General features: G+C 37.3%; 1 protein-coding gene across 1 annotated transcript in view; it reads left to right on the top strand.

Moving 5' to 3' along the window:
* Positions 1–20,451, top strand: part of udt (protein undicht) — a 50,140-nt gene extending 29,689 nt beyond the window's left edge. The window contains exons 10-11 of the mRNA XM_019056522.2: positions 959–1,100; positions 8,645–20,451. Of these exons, the coding sequence (XP_018912067.2) occupies positions 959–1,100; positions 8,645–8,811 (309 nt within the window). The 3' untranslated portion in view covers positions 8,812–20,451. The remainder of the gene's footprint in view (positions 1–958; positions 1,101–8,644) is intronic.
* Positions 20,452–21,099: the final 648 nt, after the last annotated feature.

The following is a 21,099-nucleotide window of genomic DNA, read 5'->3' as shown; positions in this document are numbered from 1 at the left end:
TGGGTTTGATAAAAATTATGTTATGCCTCTAGCCGCTCTCCCCCCCCCCCCAATTTCGAGCAACCCAAAATCACTTTGCGGGCATATAGGGACCATACTGCTGTGCCAAGGAAAAACGCTATATAAACCTTTAGGCGTTGCCAAATTCTCTTAGATGAATCACGAATTTTCGGTGAAATTTGTCAATATTTTTCTTCCAATTTTTCAGATAATTTTGTTCAGGCCGATTAGTTCCCCTAAAGTTTCATGAGAACCGTATCCAGTGAATATACATTCCCATGACACATTACTTCAACAATAAAACAATTTATAGAAGGGACCATTGGGCAACTCTTGGATTGGTATAGTACTGCACTTTTTCCTTAGCCATAGCATGCCAAAAGATAATGGTCCACCATGCAAATTTTGAATGAAATTGAACGAATAGATTTTGAGATATGGCTGTAAATAGATTCAGGGGTGCTGGACGGACGGACACACATTTTTCAAGTATGGTTAGTTTGACTTCAGGTACCTTGAAACGCCCAGAAATGATGAGATTTCAATTTTTTTTTGTTTTCTTGGAGGATGACAATACTTCCCCTAACCGCAAGGGGAGTGAGAAAGTTCATAAATCTTATTAAATCCAAGTGTAGTGAAACATATTAGAGACAGAAGTGAAGCAAAATTTTTTCTCAATCTTGATATCCCTCTTTTGTTTTGCTTTTCTGTTCTCATCCCTGATCGATGCAATATGTTGCAAACTCATTCATGGTGCCCTCCGTTTTCTGGCAATTTTGGCAAAAGCTGCTATGCCACTGGCTGATTCATCTACAATGATCCAAACTTCGACTAGCATATCATCTTCAAGGTGTATGTTCCCAACTGTGTAGACATATCAATTGTATTGTATCGTATCGTGTATCTTTGATCAAACTTTGAAATTGCATCAACAAATAATAGGGATTTATATTTTCAGGTGTATCAGCGAGCTGATTTGAACCGTATCCTTATGTCTCAAGCTATCGGACCCTTCTGTGATCTCAAACAAGATGTCACGAGTTGGAACAATACGGAAGGAGCTGCTGTTGCCATCGACATGACTGAATATGAAAGAGAAAGTAAGTATTTTAAGTCTTTTTGACTGTAATACAAAACTCATGCCTTATAAAAGTGCAAGTCTGTTACAATCAAGCACATAGAAAACAGAAAAAAATAAATGGATTGAATAAGGAGTTGTTCTAAGTGAGGGGCCTTGATGGCAGATTATGACAAAAACGAAAGAGATCCTATTCCTAATATTTTGTTTTGTTTATGTCACTCTGCCTCCCCCGTTTTTCCTTAAATTCTTATGCAAAGAAATGAGACTTGGATTAGTTACAGAGGATGAAAAATATAATGGTCGACCAAGGAAGATTGGTTATTCTGAATGCATACCTTTTTTTACCTCCAGTTATCAGCTTTCATGTAAAGTAAGCTATTATGAAGCTTGAGGTATATTCGACCTCCATCTGTCATGACTTGACCACCAAGAGTTTGTCTCTGGCCCCATTTTAAAGACTTATTAGTGTCTTAAATGTGTAATAGCAATGCAATATAAATTTAGAATCAAAGTTCAATGATTTCTCCTACACAATCGTTTAAAATATTTTTGGGCAAAGTTCAAGTTCATTCGAGGGATTTATCTCAAAATCGGTTTTTTATTTATTTGAGGCAAGAGATTTATTTTTTCATTTTATTTTTTTCCCTCTATAAGTTAGTTTTTCGAACTTTTTTGTGATGATTAATTAGTCATAGTGGACCTTGGGAATTCATCAAAGGTTTTTGCTAACTTACACTGATTAAAAGGAAGTGACACGTCATTTCCGCGACGCGGATTTTTTTTGCCCGAAAAAATGTTTTTGAGGGATTTTTCGTAGTGTTAGTATCAGGTCGTTTTTGGCGTGGGATAAAGGCTTCGTGCTGATACGAAGAGACAGCAAGAACCGAAGTATTCGGTGGAAAAAGACCATTTTTTACCTGTCCGTTTTATTGAATTTCTTAAAGCGAGTTCCTCCCAGTCTCCCCTGGATTGCTCCTATCCTCGCCAATCAATATTTTAGGACACATGATTTAGTCAGATGCATTTCCTTTGATTGGGTTCCGGCGTTTCTCTATTAGTGGGTACAATTTTTTGTTTTCGTCTGTTATCCTGTGTGCTAGTGAGACCTCGGAAGATACCGAAGCAAAAAAAATAACAACGTTAAGCATCATGGAAAGATGTCTGGCAAAAGTAGTAAGTTCTCCACTTGCAGCTACTTTTCTCCAGACTTTTTATTATTTAGAGTTCCCAATCTCTAAAGCGTGTAATCATGTTCCAAGTGGTACAAGTTAATTAAACATTATAAATGGGCTAACCTCCTCATCTCCCCTTTTGCTAGATTGCTCCTATTCCTCGGCCTACCTTACCATTGTGTACAAAGCAGTTTATGGATACCCAAAATTCACACACATGGTGGAAGGCACGATACATAAGAGACCCGCAGAGGTGGTTGGGTAGGGGGGTTGAACATATAGACCACAAGAAATTCGTAGATCCTGGAGGTCGAACAGACGCAAAAACAGTGAGAAACAGATAATGGACTGTATTTTGCAATATGGACCTATAAATTCTGGCTCATCTGGAAAAACAATTATGTGCAATTATGTGATTTGTTTTTAAACCGGGCCGGAATTTATAGGTCCAAATTGCAAAATGCAGTCTAGTTGTGATCGAGGTCAGACAATTAGGAATTATTTTGAGTGAAACTCAAGTTATGCGATGAGAAATAATGCGTATAAAGAGCAGAACTCAACATATACGATTAGAAATTAATTGCATTAAGTAAGAGTGAAACTCAAGTTATGCGATGAGAGATAATGCGTTTAAAAAGCAAGAAACTCAACTTAAAGGTACGATTAGAAATTATTTGCATAAAGAGTGAAACTAAAGTTATGCGATGAGAGATAATGCGTACAAAGAGCAAGAATCTCAACATTATACGATTAGAAATTATTTGCATAAATAGATAAAACTCAGCTTATGCTATGCAAAATTCCTTAGTGTAAAGAGCGTGGGACTCAACTTACACAAGTACAGATTTTCGCGCAAAGAGGTAAAACTCTTCTTACGCTACTGCAAATTCTTTGAGTATAGTGGGTAGGACTCAACTTACATGAGTACAAATAATTTGCGTTAAGAGATAAAACTCAACTTCTGCAACAAGAGAAACTCGCGTATGAAGAGCAATGAGACCCCTACAGCTTTTACAATCAGAAATTGTTGACGTGTAAAATGTACTCTTCCTCTCATGCAAAAATATGTAAGTAATAAAGCAAAATATTTTACCTAAATAAATGAAGACGCACACAAGCAATGAATGAATAAAGTAAGAAATGGCACAGTGACACAGTGTGCACTTAGTTTTCACTGAAATGATGTCTTAATTTAACGTAGAACAACATAGCAACAAAAACTAAGAATATCGTGAAAAATGCACTAAAAGAACAAGGGTTTCGAGGAGAATTTATTTAAAGATTGAAGTAGAAATTCGTCTGGATAAAAATTTGCGTTCTTATTTTCGATCAACGGCGTGGTAAGAAAGGCATTGGATCTGAGATTTAGGTTTTGTTTACTTGGCTCTTGTTTCTTTCCTACTTACATTCCCTCTCTCATTCCGATTGTTTCTTGTTGTACCCTTCGTTCCATGGTTCATACTTAGTCTTTCGCTTTGCAAATTTTTGCAAATGCAAGAGCCAATCAAAAATTGATCCTACAAAGCGAAACTCTAAGTATGAAACGACTCTGGTGTTCATTGGTCGAGAAGTAACTGCGTCATGAGGAATGTGGCCACCACAATCGAGTCCTTATTTTTACTGAACTTCAGACAGTGGGAAACGCACACAGAACTGTTGTCAAATTAAATGATGTTTTTAATTAATAATAATGGAAATATCATGATCTTTTTATCCAAAGGATTGACGCCAAATCACGGATCGGTTGGGAACTATTGAATCTATGAGTCGCTGCGTTGCGGCTAGTGTCTTTTGTCCGCCCAATAACAAAAAATTATGATGGTACCTGCACTTGGTATAAAGATTGACAACTGACTTCACCTATTTGATTTATTATCTTATGTGTTCTCAATGCAGTAAATAAGTCTGGAGATCTAAGTATTGGCATGAGTTCATGAGAATAAAAGGCTCATCTGAATGTGAGAGGCCAAAGCGGCACTTACGGACACCGTACCTGGGTTCGTAGGCCCACCCTCGTACTGAGACGGCAACTCCCAACTCTTGATCGGAGGATAGGCCGTACCTAGTTGGTAAGAGTGGAGAGGCATTTATGATTACATTGATACCATGGGGTCTAATTGTATTCAGCCTTGATTAACACGATCGCACTTATTCCAATTTCAGTTTCGAAAGTTTATCGCGTTTCTTCATTGTTCCTTTCGCTTTTAATGGTTGAAGCTGAAGCCAAGTAGCTTCGTCGGTTTGACCTGCTTTTTTTCCTCGTAGAGGATTTTATTGTGTCTCTCCTTCAAGTCTCAGCTTTAGCAGTGTTACTTTTTCATCATAAACACTTACTTCGGTAATAATCAAAGCTTACATTTCAGTTCTGTGTCTGCAAGTGTCTGCGTCAGGAATCGTTCTTCGAGAGCAGCATCTCATGACTGCAGCATACAGATGGAAATTATGCTTGTTTTATGGTTTTATTTAAACAACTTGTGCTCTAAATTTATCGTTGCAATGAAAAATGGTGTGTATTACTGTACCCAAAAGCTTAGCGTAGAAACTTTGAGCACCTGTCTCAGTGTGAGCGGTCCTTTGTTGCGGTCAAAGCTGCTCATTGATGACAGTTTCTTAAAGGAAAAGTCTTTGATGGATCAAGAAAAATTATCTAATTTCTTATACTGATGACGCATTCTATGTCATCTATCTATACTAATAAAGCAGACTTCAGAAAATCAATGTGTTGGTCTCCTGCAAAAGTATGAGACTTTTGCTCTTGCCACACGGATCCTTTTCTGGTACGCGCAACGGGTGCGAGGAAGATAGAAGGAGTTCGGCGACCAACGAGTGCAAGGAAGATGGAACGAGTTCGGCCTCGCGCTGTTAGAAACGTCGCGCCGCGCCATGATTTTTGCGAGCTCTGACTCGTGCATCTGTTGATCCGTTGCCGGGCTACTCTTTCAGGGATGTGAAAATCTGTCTGTGCATTGGTCTCCTCTGCGAAAGTATGAGATATTTGCTCCGCGGATCCTTTTGATTTCTTTGGGGTTTTTTTTGCAAAAGATTAGTGAAAAAAGTGCTCCGCGGAACCTTTTGTTTTCTGTTTGTTTGTTTGTTTGTTTGTTTTTTTTTGCAAAAATTTAACTGCTAAAGTCCGAAAGTTAAAAAGTTGTTGTTTTTTAGTCTTCACGTCACCTGGGGTTACTTTTTGTTACTTTTATCTTCTGTTTTGAAATGATTCAGGCAAATTCTCGGAACATCTTGAAAGAAGCTGTTGTTTGGCTTCAAAAATAAAATAAATAAACTAAAATGGAACATGAAGACTGTGTGCAACGTTGCAATCGGAGGAGAAGCGGGGTTTTCGCGCTCCCGCCGGAAGCCATACCATTGTGCGGCGCCGCTCGTGCCCTTCCCTCCCAGTCACTCTCCGCTGCCCCGCCGCCCATACCTTGGCTCCTCTATCGCTCCAACTCGACGCTCACGAGGCTGCACCCATCATTACCGGACCGCGCCCGCACGCCGTCTTCTTACGCGGCCTCTTCTTCGGCCATGTCGCCTCTTTTTCTCATCGATTCTTTCTCTAAGTCTTCGAAAACGTCTAAGAAGTCTATTTTTTTATCTTTACTAAACATGATAATGCTAATATCACAAATAATACAAAAAGAGAGGAAAAACAAATGATAATCCATGCGAAAGTACGTAGGCGAGTTGGAATGCCTAAGAGACGCTAAATAAAACAAACTTTTTCTTATTTTCTTCCCTCTTCCTTTCTTTTTTTTTTCTTCATTTTTCTCATGTGAAAGCAGTGAAAGTAACTTCTGTTCGAAGATGATGTTGAGGTTTTTTTTTTTTTTTTTTTTCTTTCGTTCTTTCAATAATGACGTGGCGAAGGTTGAGGGTAATTAGTCGGCTGACGATGCCCAAGTAGGAATTAAGTTTGCTTTAGTCTTGACTTAGCGAAACCGCACCAATGGAGGAAGAGAGAGGGATCATTACTAACTGAACTCAAGGAAGAGAGATGTCCATTTAGGCGTAAATGGTCACATTTTAAGTCCCTCCAACTTGCAGCACCACCTTATCAACCATCTTATTATCTGCTGATCGTATCCTCTAATCAGATCGTACATCCAAGACAAACTCCAAAGAAATGATGAAAAAGAGTTGCAGGTCGACCGTAACTTTCATGCGCGTACGCGGCTTTTTTGCGAGTACGAGTTTACGATCAGCGATCAGAACCCTCGACCTTCGAAAGTTACTTAGGGATTTTCTTGCAATGGTCTTCCAGCCGCATCTTTAATGGCTTTTTTATGGAACCTGGAGAAAACTCGTACTCACAAAAAGCCGCGTACGCGCATGAATGTTACGGTCAACCTGCAACTCTTTTTCATCATCTCTTTGGAGTTTGTCTTGGATGTACGATCTGATTAGAGGATACGATCAGCAGATAATAAGATGGTTGATAAGGTGGTGCTGCAAGTTGGAGGGACTTAAAATGTGACCATTTACGCCTAAATGGACATCTCTCTTCCTTGAGTTCAGTTAGTAATGATCCCTCTCTCTTCCTCCATTGGTGCGGTTTCGCTAAGTCAAGACTAAAGCAAACTTAATTCCTACTTGGGCATCGTCAGCCGACTAATTACCCTCAACCTTCGCCACGTCATTATTGAAAGAACGAAAGAAAAAAAAAAAAAAAAAAAACCTCAACATCATCTTCGAACAGAAGTTACTTTCACTGCTTCCACATGAGAAAAATGAAGAAAAAAAGAAAGAAAGGAAGAGGGAAGAAAATAAGAAAAAGTTTGTTTTATTTAGCGTCTCTTAGGCATTCCAACTCGCCTACGTACTTTCGCATGGATTATCATTTGTTTTTCCTCTCTTTTTATATTATTTGTGATATTAGCATTATCATGTTTAGTAAAAATGGACTTCTTAAACGTTTTTGAAGACTTAGAGAAAGGATCGATGGGAAAAAGAGGCGACATGGCCGAAGGAGAGGCCGCGTAAGAAGACGGCGCGGCGTGCGGGCGCGGTCCGGTAATGATGGGCGCAGCCTCGTGAGCGTCGGAGTTGGAGCGATAGAGGAGCCAAGGTATGGGCGGCGGGGCAGCGGAGAGTGACTGGGAGGGAAGGGCACGAGCGGCGCCGCACAATGGTATGGCTTCCGGCGGGAGCGCGCGAAACCTCCGTTTACGCACATAAAACGGCGAATATCTCGAAAACTGCACATGGGATCTTGTTTGGCCTCTTGGAACTTTTGTTCATGATGACATGCTGCACAACATACTGAAGTTTCAACGCATTTGACCGGGGGCAATTTTCCATAAGAACCGTGCATAGTCCTTTGTCAAATTTCAGATCGAGAAATGCTGGTGCCCATTATCAGCTGACCCGGTGCGTAAACAACCAGAGGGTGCCATATTTCAAGTTGAAAAAAAAAATTTCCAAGTCGAGCTGTTCCGTGTGTTTGAGACTAAAGTGTCATGTTATACCCATCAATCTCTTCAGAATAATCTGGAGAATCGAGTTCTGGAATTTTGGACTGATAAATTTTTCCTTGTTTTCGAGATATTTTCGATGGAAAATGAACCCCGTGTTATTTTCCATAAGGGCTCCGGAAAGTGGGCCCCAGGCGAATCAGCCAATCAGAGACGACTCGTCTAAAAGTAGGGGATGCCACTCGCTCCGCAATTCACGTCCGGGCTCTTGTTTTCTCCTTGATTCTGATCCAAAGTTCTCATGGGCCGAAAGAGATCTCATGAGCGGTTTTCGAGATATTCGCCGTTTTATGTGCGTAAATTGAGGTTTCGCTGGCCGGACCATTGTGTGGTGCTTCTTATGCCCTTCCCTTCCAGTCCACTGCGGCCGCTCTCTGCTTCCCTGCCACCCATAACCGAGGCTCGGACTGACGCTCACGGTGATTAGACCACCCGGCTCGGCGACGATGACCAAAGCCTCGTGAGCGTCGGAGTCCGAGCCTCGGGTACGGGTAGCAGGGAAGCGGAGAGCGGCCGGAGTGGACTGGAAGGAAGGGCACAAGAAGCGCCGCACAATGGTCTGGCCAGTGAAACCTCAATTTACGCACATAAAACGGTGAATATGTAGGAAACCGCCCGTGGGATTTCTTTCGGCCCATGAGAACTTTTGATCAGAATGACTAGCTGAGCAATATATCCAAGTTTCATCAGATTGTGGAGAGAGCCATTTCCCATAAGGATTGTGCAGGGTTCTTTACCATCTTAAAAGACGCATTCTCATGTCTTGAAGAAGTCATCATTTCAATTAGGTAGATTCATTATTTGAGCCAAAAATCAAACTAGATTACTACACAAGCCATCAGATTTGCCATTAAATTATTCTTTAACTGTGATATTTTTCCCCCCAATACCAACCCCTTTTTCGTTTTCTTTTACAGGAGACCAATGTCCCATGTTCTTTGACGATGGGACCAATCCATGGGAGAATAAAGTGAAGGAAAGGATTATTTTCCGATTTGGATTCAGCTCAGCCTCCACAGGAACTCTCTCTCTCACAGTAGTTTCAATATCCATCCTCACGCTTTCAAGATTCTTACTCTCGTGAATGCAGGAACTTTATTTTCCCGTGAATTGCAGTTTTTAGTCAGCTTTGCCTTTTAGTAAAACTGCAAACGTTTTATAAAGTTTACCAGCTCTGATCTTTTTTTTTTATGAATCCAACTTCGTAGTGCTTGAAAGAATACTCAGTTTTATTTCTTTTATTGAAGACAGTCCACTCTTTTTACCGTCAACTCTCGCCACAAGTATAATAGTAATAATGACGCAATGGGCCTGTTGTAAACTTTTGCTAGAGCAAAAATAAGAGTTGTTTCTTGTAGATAATGCCTCAAAAATCACGATGAGCGCATCGGCAAAGTCTAAAATGCACTCATAACTTCACAATCTGCGTAAGAAATTTGCGTTTTTTTAAGCTTCCCGCTTCAAAAACGATACTACGGCATAGGTGAACATTTTGTTAGAGGAGTCGCTCCATCGTCGGCGATATTCATCATGGCCGACGCTTGCACGCAGTTCCGCTCGTAATTCAAGGAGAGTTCAAGGTCAATCAATTCGGGCGTGGAAAATATGAACGTTAACACACCGATTGTTATCTGGTCTAATCCAGTTCAGGTGTTATCTCGTCCCATCAAACGTGTTTTGGCGGATTGGCGTCGGCTATGATGATTATTGCCGACGATGGAACGACTCCTCTTACAAAATGTTCACCTGTGCCGTAGTATCGTTTTTGAAGCGGGAAGCTCAAAAAACCGCAAATTTCTTACGCAGATTGTGAAGTTATGAGTGCATTTCAGAGTTTGCCGATGCGCTCATCGTGATTTTTGAGGCATTATCTATAAGAAACAACTCTTAGTTTTGCTCTAGCAAAAGTTTGCAACAGGCCCATTTCTGTGCCTTTTATTGATGTGTCTCTTATGAACCCCCCCCCCTTTTTTTTTTTTTTTTTTTTTTTTAAATCAGAAAATTAGTGTTACCTACAATATTAGAAGTTGTGATCGAAAAACTCATAACTTGTTTTGCCTTTTGTGCCGTCATGACTGATAAATGCCTTATCTACCTTTTCTACATTCCCTATTTGCGCATGCATAGAAATACCACCCCATTAATACCCAATGTGGAAAGCTAAATTCTTTTCTATGAAGAACAGAAAAAGGAACTGAAGATTTATTTACAATCCTCGGCAATATGTATTACCCAGAAGATTCTGTAGTTAGTCGAACTCATGACTCGTGAACAGCTGAGTGAAGTGAGCTCTCTCATAATCTAGGCCTCTGAAAATCATCGCAATTTAATTTCAATGTCAAAATAATATGGGAAATTATAACATTCGAAGTAAATATTAGAAAAATTCCAGGTTGAGGAAATGTAAGTCTGCTCAAGATAAACTTGATTTTGTAAATATTGTACTTTTCTGTCCATTGTAGAAAGCTTGAATGCCTTTGTCCCTCCCTCCCCACCAAACTTGGTCAGTTCATCATTAAAAACTTGAAGCATTTCGTTAGGGCCAGCAATGTTTAGAGATGCATTTTTCTTTTTATCATCAATGCATCAAAGAAATTGCACTATATCAATGATATTAGGCAGTTAATTACATCTGTGAGTTGTGAAAAGCAGCTGTGCACCAAGAACTTTCTATGCCATCAGTATATTTTTTTTGACGATAGTTCTAGTCCGTGTGCTCTTTTGTATCGTAACGACTATTTGCATATGAGGTATTGTAATTGTTTGACAAAGTTCACATGTCTTTATTTAACACATATTGACTTTCTGAGTTAAATCTTTCCCTGTTTTTGTAAATATTTTTATAAGTTTTAATTATCTTCTCTAACTAGTGCACTGTTTTTTGCCTTTTTTTATCTCTAGTGCTGCGTTCTTTTTTTTTTTATTTACCGTGTGTGTAGTTATTCTAAACAAATAATCTTGTTAAGATCTGGAATATTCAATTGAATACAGTTGACAGGCTTGGAGGACAAGGCGCGTTTGTGCAGTTTTTGAAAAAATGGAGGTATTAATGATTTCAAGTAACACTATTCTCAATGCATATTCTGTGAAAAATTTGCTCTCAACTTCAAATTTTTAAGCATAAAAAAGTCACTTTGAACTTTCTCTCCGCCGTAAGGATCCATGTAATTTCAAAACTTCAAACTCCTATTTCTCAAAATAGCAAAAACTGCACTTATGCAACTTGTCCTCCAAGCCCCTCAGTTGAACTTATTCAAACCTGCTATCAAACTTAAAACTTGTCCGTCCAATTATTTTGTTCTTTTTTATTTGTTTGTTTACCTTTCTTGTTGTATACTGATGGCTGAGGAACAATACTGTCTACCTGCAAACTGACGATTTTACAAGAAAAAGAAAGAATTTTGCTATTTTTGAAATTTTGAGGTTAGGTTTCCAATTTTTTTGTACATCATCATTCTAGTGTTCCCATGCGCGATCGGGAAAACTAAAATCATCGGCTTGCTTATTTAATACTATGAAGCAAAATTGCTCACCCATTATCGCCAAAATGTTCAGTCAGGCGGTATTGTTCCTAAGCCATCAATATTTTCTATTATTATAGACATATTTAATGTTAGATTTTAAACGTATAATAATGATTTGTTCAGATTATACCTACATGTAAACTGTTAGTAAGTACCCTAGGGTGGAGCGAAAAACACTTTTTTTCGAAATTGCTTGATGGCTACATTAGAAAAGTTGCCTCTCGTAATATAAACAGACCCGTGTTTTTTTCTTTTTCCGAAATTCTAACTCCTTCTGTTGGCATGGTCCATCTATAGTTTTGAACTTCACATAAAAATCACGTTTTTTTACCTAAAAAACGGGCTAGCGCCGTTTGATTTAAACTTTACACCTTGAAACTGACGTATTCCCATAATTTTGATACGCCAAGTTCATTTATGACCATTGCCATGTTGCCAGAAATACGTGAATTGTAAAATCTTTAAGTGCTCCCACATCGCACAATTGTAAAGTTTGTGATCCCGATAATTATTGAGATTTTTGAAGATCCGATGATTTTTTTTTAGGGACGAACCAGTCATGCTAGAAGCTCCATATTTTGAGACGATAGCCTCCTAACATACTACTTTTAGTATAAATTGAACATTTTGCCGTGCAAGAAGCACAAGTATTTTTTAAAAATTCGGAAACCTAACCGAAAACGCTGTTTAGGCGCAAATAGGATACATTTCAGCGAGTAGACTGATTTTTTAAAGTTGGAAGGAATATTTCTATCGTCATAAAAACTCAAGATAGTTGACTTCTAATACACTATATAAAATACACATGAGAGCTTACAGGACGCGTAAGTATTTCTTACAAATTCGGAAATTTGACCAAAAACGATGTTTTGAAGCAATAATATATTTCGAAGAAAATTTATTCTTCTTTAAAAAAAAAATTATTCTGAGGATATTTAAGTCCGATATTATGTTTTTAAGTCGATCAGAAGTTTTCTAAATTTCTGTTTCAGGGACTAACACTTTTATTTTTTGTTGAAACTATGTTGTTAGATGTCGACTACCTTAGGCTTTTATGAAGCTGGCAATATATCTCCGAAATATATCTTGCTCTTTGCCTCAAAACAGCATTTTCGGTCAAATTCCCGAATTTTTAAGAAATACTTCCGCGTCCTGTATGCTCTAATGTGTGATTTATATCAAAAGTAGTGAATTAGAAGTCAGCTATTTTGAATTTTTTTAACAATTGAAATATTCCTTCAAACATTAAAAATCAGGCAACTCGCTGAAATGTATCCCATCTGCGCCTAAACAGCGTTTTTGGTCAAGCTTCCGAATTTTAAAAAAAAATACTTGTGCGTCTTGCACGGCAAAATGTTCAATTTACATCAAAAGTACTGTGTTAGGAGGCTATCATCTCAAATTTTTGGGGTTCTAGCGTGACTGCTTCGTCCCCATAAAAATCACCAAATCGTCAATAATTATTGGGATCACAAACTTTACAATTCGTCACCTTCATGACGAAGGGGCGTATTATGATTTTGACTACTTTACTCCCACTCATATGAGAAGAAATTCTACTCATATCACCAAAATATTCTACTCATACGAGGAGAAAAGTTCAACTCACATTAATTCAATTTTTCAGAAATGCTGTTTCTGACCAGGAGACACCGACATGTAAAGAGCTTTATGCTCAAACGGCTTTTTTCGCCCCCCCCCCCTCCCTTTGGAATTTCTTCAGACCTTGACTATTGATTACTCATACTTAGCGCTTCTTTTTCCAAATATTCAGACCCCCAAAAACTCTTTGGTGGCGCTAGGGGGGGGGGGGGGGGGGTTGGAAGGCACAACCTGTGAACCTTGATATCTCTAGACCGAAAAAAGATATTGAAGTCCGCTTTGAACAAAAAATCGTCTTAAATTACATACTTTAAGATTCTAAAGGTTGAAATCCCGATATCACATTTTTTAAGTTAACATATGTGCTTTTTTCCACTTTTTGGGTCGAGAAAATTTCTTTTAAACAAAGAATTTAAACAGATCTCAATTTTTTATTAGAACCAAAACCAGTTTCTTAAATTGCTCGTCTTTTTTCGCATCCAACGAGTGATCCATTAAGCTGGGGAACCAAACGGGCCCGGAGTTATGAGCGATTGAAGTTTCCGCTCAACGTGCGCCGGCCGATTTTCGCGCGCAAAAAAGTCGGATTTGACTGTTATTAAATCAGATTGAATGTTCAAACTGTGCAAAATGCATTTTTAGGGACTCTTGAGAGTCGTTTAGTTCAGAAATTACAAATACTTCAAAAAAATTAACTTTTCAAAATTACAGCTCCGTAGCGCTATTTTAGAGGCCCACTGAGCGCCAACCGGCTGCTCAGTGGGCCTGCACGGTGCTGTAATTTTTAAAAAAGTGAATTTTTTGGTAATTTCTGAACTAAGCAACTCTCAAGAGTCCCTAAAAATGCATTTTGCACAGTTTGAACATTCAATCTGATTTAAAAACTGGTTTTGGTTCAAATAAAAAATTGAGATCTGTATAAATTCTTTGTTTAAAAGAAATTTTCTAGACCCAAAAACTGGAAAAAAGCACATATCTTAACTTAAAAAATGTGATATCGGGATTTCAACCTTTAGAATCTTAAAGTATGTAATTTAAGACGATTTTTTGTTCAAAGCGGACTTCAATATCTTTTTTCGGTCTAGAGATATCAAGGTTCACAGGTTTTTCCTTCCACCCCCCCCCCCCCCCGCGCCCCCAAAGAGTTTTTGGGGGTCTGAATATTTGGGAAAAGAAGCGCTAAGAATGAGTAATCAATAGTCAAAGTCTGAAGAAATTCCAAAAGGAGGGGGGGGGGGGGCAAAAAAAGCCGTTTTTGCATCAAGCTCTTTCATGGCAGGATATGACATTTTAATTTGAAGGATAAAGTAAAATCATTTTCCCAATCGCCAAAGACGAAACACTGTCAACTGTTAAAATTGACTGCACTAGGATGCTTACTTGTATATCTGACTCAACAAGTCAAATTTGGTTGTCATTTACTTTTGATCAAAAAGAGCTCGCAACTTTAAGCGTTGAAGAATAATGTTTTCATTGCCACTCCAAATGTTTTTTTTCCATCCCAAATTGCTGAAAACTAATAATCTTACCAAAAGCTTTGATTTGTTGAATATTGAAATCTCATAATCTGAACAAAACGACAGACAGATTTTTTCTTTTATATTTAATTTAAAACACTTCATTTAGCTTACTCTTGATGGCCAAATGGTAAAAGCTGTTTATGGACAATTAGAACAATGACGTTAAATATGAATAATGACTGTTTAATTAAATGAGTTGAGTGATGCCTAGAGTTAATGAAAGATTAATGATTAGAGTGTGCCTGAAAAATCAAAGAATCAAACATCAATATTAGTCAATTATAATTACAATTATTATAATTGCAAGTAGAAGACAAAAGAAAACGAACATGAGTACATTAGATACGTTGTCAAAAGAAAACAATCGGAGCTAACGAAGTGTTAATTGGCATGTAAATAGAAACTGATAAACTCTTGACCTAGTTGAGAATCTTTTGACATTTCCTGTGTATACACCCCCGGATGATTTAGATCTTTTTCCAGAATATCCTGTCAAACCAAAATTAAAGAGGCGAAAAGCCATCGAAATCAAGGAATCCTGACTGACAGTATGAATCATGTTTACCGAAAAACCCGACAAGTTACGTTTCCTGACCAATAACAATAAAGAGCTCTATAGTCTGTGGCATTAAAACACACCAACAAACATATAAAATATCGCCAGATTGGTCTTTAATCTACAGCAGGGACGCGATGGAGGAAATACGAGGGTGATGTCAACAAGGCATCAATAACAATAACTGAGAAACACACCCGATCAATGAGTGACAGGCATATTGTGTCGCGCAAATGGAAAGAGTCTGATTTTCTAGGACGTATCATTGAAGAGAAGTTAGGTAGCGGGCAGCGCGAAGTGGCGTATCATTGTAACCCTTAAGTTTGCTTTCTGATGCGTCCGTTCGCCGAATTCAGAAAGGGTCTATCTTATGTTAAGCCTTTTTGTTTTTCCTTGGTAACTCACTTAACATTGAGAGTTGAACTTTTAAAGAAGGTTCATCGGAAGGAGCTTGAGGTGCAGAAGGATCGATTCCTAACTCAAAATGTCCAATTTTGATGATATTTTTGCTTATGGCGCCCCTTCGTCATGAAGGCGACAAATTGTGTGATGCGGGAGCACCTAAAGATTTTACAATTTACGTTTTTCTGGCAACATTGCAATGGTCATAAATGGACATATTTCTGTTAAACGGAACCAAGCTCCAAATTGAGTTCCTTTTGAGGATTTTTAGAATCCTGGATAGCGCGTCTTGTCAAACAGAACTAAGCGCCATGGAAAAGCATTGCGAGTATAGGAGGTACTGAGCATCGTGTTCCGCAACACCCGCCAATAGAAATACGTTCAAATGAACGTGGCCCTTCAAAATTGTGGGGATACCTCAGTTTCAAAACGTAAAATTGAAATCAACCGATGCTAGTCCATTTTTTAGGTGAAAAATTGTGATTTTTATGTCAAATTCGAAACTATAGGTGAACTGTACCAACGGAAGAAGTTAGAATTTCGGCAAAAGATAAAACATGGGTCCATTCATATTACAAGAGGCAACTTGATATAGCCATCAAGGATTTCGAATAAAAGTGTTTTTCGCTCCACCCTAAGGTACCCACAGGCTTCCTTTAAAGCTCATAAGCTTTAAAGGATTCTTAGAACTTTTGAAGTTAATGCACAGTATAAAGAAGCAGAATAGGTAACAGACGTCTCCCTTAAATTTATCAATATTTTTCTCATCGCATAAGTGCTTAAAAAGTCTCATGAAAAAACGGAGATTCAATAAAAACTTAATATGGAGAAGAAACATCATGAGAATGTTTCATTTTAAGATAACCTATATCCTGGAGGTAGCGGTGGAATTAATTTAAGCAACAATAGAAAAATTTGGAGATGCAATTTTCCATATTTTGCGTTTTGCAGCTCTAAAAGATTATTTAGGCCGGCTTAGAGCTGTAATATAATAAAAGGAGAGATTAATATAATTGCATTAATTTTGAAGTAAGAATATGGTTCTGTCTTGTCGATTGGAATATTCAAGTTCCCCATGTTTGGTATAAATTAATTCATTTTACCATCGGATAATTTTCTTAAATTCTCCTAAAATTTTCTGAATTTCGTCTCCCTCTTCAAGCCATTTGGCTGAAAGTGCACTGTATTATTTGTTTTATGGGATCTGCTGCCTTACTCTCCAGTTTTAGTTCTGCTTAGGTGATATGTTGGTGTTCTCATAGTCTATTTTAACGAGTCACTTTTATTGGCTAAACTCCAGGAAGATAGCAGCGGAAAAAATGAAATTTTGTTGCCACCAATGTGCTATATGTGCATGTGTGCTATATGTACCAATGTGCACAATGTGCTATAGCGCTTTAGTTTAGCGACCACTAATTATCAGCTGTTTGGGAGTTAGAAATGCTCTGCAGTTGCCCAATTGATAGATTCGATAGATTCAATTTTATTCAACAGCTGATTGTGAGCATATACTGCCTTGGCGTTTCAAGTTTGTAGCAGTGAAAATTGCCATCCATTAAAGGTTCTTTATGTAAAAATCGCGTTAAGAGAGTGTACCAACTACCAGTTCGGAAACAACGCTTTATCCAAGTATCTTAAATGATCAACAGTCGCCTGAACGATATGGTCGAAAAATCCGAAAGTCTCCCTTTATGTATTAAGAGTCTCTTATACGGCACCGTGGCTGTCTTTCTTATGTATTTCCAAAATATTTATTAACTTGCAGTTACACGGCAATTTTAAAATGGAATAGGCAGTACAGAATCCTCTAACCAAGGCTTGTGTGCTATAGTTTGATAGCTGGTATATATTTGACAGATGTGTGACTGATCTATGATCTGACGATCTTTATCCGATTTTTTTCCTGTAAATGTGGTCAGGTATTTTTTATTTTGTATAGTTTGCATGCAAAGCACAATTTTTTTAGGAATGTATATTTTGCATACTAGCAATGTTTGGTTTTACCTCTCATTAGAGGTATAGATTCAATATTTCCTGCCCCTCTTTTCAGTCTCTATAAAACGCACATCAGTTTCATGCGCAGTTTGATGAATAAAAAATATTCATCATTGAGTAAAACCGTAATGCTGAGTACCTGGTTAACAGGAATCATAGCCACACTGTAAATCAGGAAAGATACTAGACTAGTAAATAGAACTATTTTCTTGATTTTTATTTTAACTTTTTCTAAAAGACATGAAAATTTAATATATGTTGCAAAAAGTATATCATTTTTATCACATTCCAAATCATAGTTATGAATCAGTCCTAAAGTTAAAAGCCTTAATTACATGTAATTGTTTCCGTCCATGATGCAGTAAGAATTAATTATCCAATTCTGTGCAATTTTGTGCTCTTTTCTCATGCACAATTTCAAATTTATGTACATATGTATAAAAATGTTTTTATTTCAAAATATTTTGCCTTTACTTTTAGCACAACTTGATATGTTTTCTCAACTCTCTTTTCGTTCGTTTGTTTTTGAGCATGATCAAATTAGCTTTTCTTTTTCTTACAAAAAATGAAAAATATGGAGCAGGACTTCAAAACTCATTGATAGTACACCGAAAATAATATTTTACCTCCGTATTACTCTTTCAACTTTAATTAAAATTATTACAAGTTTCATGAAAATGAGTGTAATGTGCATTTTAATTATACCAGACCAAGCAAAAAACGAATAGGAACCCAAGGGTCATTCCATTGTAACGGGTGTGACAACAATTTAACTTTAAACAAGAATTTGAACTCTTTCTTGGGGTTTAATTAAAAAATTATCTACAGTAGCAGAAAGAACTTTTTTTATAGATCATTTCAGTTTATCAGAAATTGTTTTTACTTTGTTCCATTCCTCAGAAAAAATTAAAAGGTATGCGTAACGGGTGTGACCGATTTTGGAAGTGAGTTTTTCCTCAGTGAGTGTAAAGTGGAAACTCAGCGAATTCTATGAATGTAAAAATCTGATTAAATTATACGATGAAGCCAAGGGTTTTTGCTTCAACTGCCAATGATCCGTTTTCGAGTATCTGTTTTTCTTTTCTTGAAAAATGGGAAAGTTTGCGTAACGGGTGTGACAGATTGTCTCTCTGAGGTCCATCATTTCTGAGAGAGTTTAAAAGTTAAAAAACTTACTTTCCTGCTCATACTCTTATTGTAGGCAATCCTAAGCAGTAAATCAATCAACATTTTGACGCATTTTAATGTAGAACATGCCAAAACTACATTTTTCTACAAGGTGGCCCAGACCTACCGTTTGCGTCACGGGTGTGACACATTGTCTCTCTGAGGTCCATCATTTCTGAGAGAGTTTAAAAGTTAAAAAACTTACTTTTCTTCTCATACTCTTATTGTAGGCAATCCTAAGCAGTAAATCAATCAGCAATATGACGCATTTTAATGTGGAACATGCCAAAACTACATTTTTCTACAGGGTCGCCCAGACCTACCGTCCCAGGGCTTTTCTTCGGGTAACTCAGAATTCCTTTTTCGTCCCCGCGGTCTTGGACCTCGCATGGCCCAAACTAACCAAAAAAAACCCTGGCACGGTAGGTCTTGGCCTATAGTAAAGTGAAAATATTTAAATCAAATCGGAGAGAGTTCAACGAGTTCTTTTTGAAGTCCTTTTGAGATAAGGTGTATTCACTTTAAATACTGAAATATGGCAAAAAAGTTAGCTATCTCTCTCTTATTAGATGCATACATAACGTCTAATCATGCATATGAGTGTATTTCTTGTGATAACCATAGAAAAAATGGTGAGAAGTGAGGCAACATCTGCATAATTTAAGTCTCTTCTCATTGGTCACACCCGTAACGTGTCACACCCGTTACGCATTTTTGCCCATTAATTGTTGAAATAAAAATTTGGAAAAAATACTCCAAAGCTGTACTTGACTTGAAGACGTACGGAAAAAATTGGCATCTCAAAATGACATGAATTAAAATAGTTACATTAAAAAACCTATGTTTTGCGTAACGGGTGTGACAGTCAGTGCACTAGGTTTTAAAAGTTACATATAATATACAGTAATTACTTTTAAAAATTGAAACTTTGCAGGAGCACATTGAATCAGTTTCTTGACAACTGCAAGCATAATCTGAAACTTGGTTTTGGTGGGAACACCAGAAAACATTGCTACCAAACTGTCACTCTTTTTACAGTAGGATGAAGCTAAGCAACGGGGTTACAAAACACGTAAAAATTGCGAGAAAAAAAACAAAACGGAGGTAAACCATATATATTTCCAAAAACTAGGAGTATTAAGGAGTCCAAAAATAAATATCGTTGGGTCCTTTGGAGGGGGAAAAAAAAATACCCCCCGGACTACCTAGGCGTGGAATGACCCCCAACTCATATCGAAAAAATGTAGCTCTTGGTTGTTTTCAAGATTTAATACTATGTATTTACAGTCTGCAACGATTGAACTCCGCATATCCATGAATACTCGAATTTATCAAAAATCTTAGGAATACCACTTATTTTTCTGGTTTACCTCCTTTGAAACGAATCTCAGAAATGAAATCTAATGTATCCTCATATGAGTGTAGTTAAACCGTTTTATTCTGAATCAGCACAAAAATGTACAAAAGTATTGTCAAGAATGAAGAAAAAAAAAAGAGAAAAAAAACAGCCTTTATCGTAATAAGTATTTAGAGTAATTGAGTTTTGATTAATTTAATGTGTAAATTCGAAAATGAATAAAAATTATCACTTCTTTTCAAACTCTAAATGGAGGTTTCATAAATGGTTCTTAGAAGGTAATTGCTTACAAACCACCTTAGGTTCTCATAATCCATGACAGTTATCCATCCAATTACTGGAGCAGCAATGTCTAAGTGAATAAGGAACAAAATGGTTCAATTTATCAAAAAGTCTTCTACCAAGTAGAGGTTTTGTAATTAAAATTGTATTTACTAATTGAGAATGATCAAATGTGATCGAAAGTATTATTGTTTTTGTATGTAAATTGACTGACAAGATTTCTTTTTATAAAACACTGGACTCGTTCAGAGAAAGCATATAATTCCTTATTAAAATTCTCCCTGTTTCGGTCAACAAAAGTTCATGAAATTTAATGAAAGGAATTTTTTTTATTATTTTTATTATCATCCAGAATAGAATACTTCATTGTAGGTTTTGGAGGATGTTTCAAAGAATAATTACATATGAATGCCATTTTTTTAAAGAATTAGCAAAGTGGGTTCCCTCAGTCAAATTTAAGAACAAATACAACCATAGTTGCCCTTGTAACTAACAGGCTTGCTGAATCAATGTACAAAGGCTGTTCAAAAAGTACGGGGACTGGTTCCATAACTTAAAAATTAAGATAGCCTAGAGGCTTGATCTTGGTTTCATTTGAAAGATCAACTCAATAGCTATTGATTGAGACCCAAAACAAAACTTGCGGTCGAATATTTCAAAAGTTACGATACTGTTTGTAAAAAAAATATACGGACCCCCTACCGTTTTCGGTGACTATTTTCTCTTGCCGAGAACATACTCTTAATTAATGATCAGTGCACGGTTCTTTGCAACTAATCACGGCAAAACCTAATTGATTTGGCAACACTGTCAAGTCGTCGTCGTCCGACTACGGGTATAAAGGTTCAAAGTCCATGGGGAAAGAATGAACCGTCGGTCAGCCATCCCAAGAAAAAGTCTTTGTCTAATTTTTTATTAAGTCTTGAATGTATATTGTTTGAAATAATATGCATTGAAACACCAGAAA

This window comes from Bemisia tabaci, chromosome 1, assembly GCF_918797505.1.
Source record: "Bemisia tabaci chromosome 1, PGI_BMITA_v3".
Taxonomy (NCBI): Eukaryota; Metazoa; Arthropoda; class Insecta; order Hemiptera; family Aleyrodidae; genus Bemisia; species Bemisia tabaci.
Note: the sequence above shows the minus strand (reverse complement) of the source record. Positions and strands in the feature narration are given on the sequence as shown.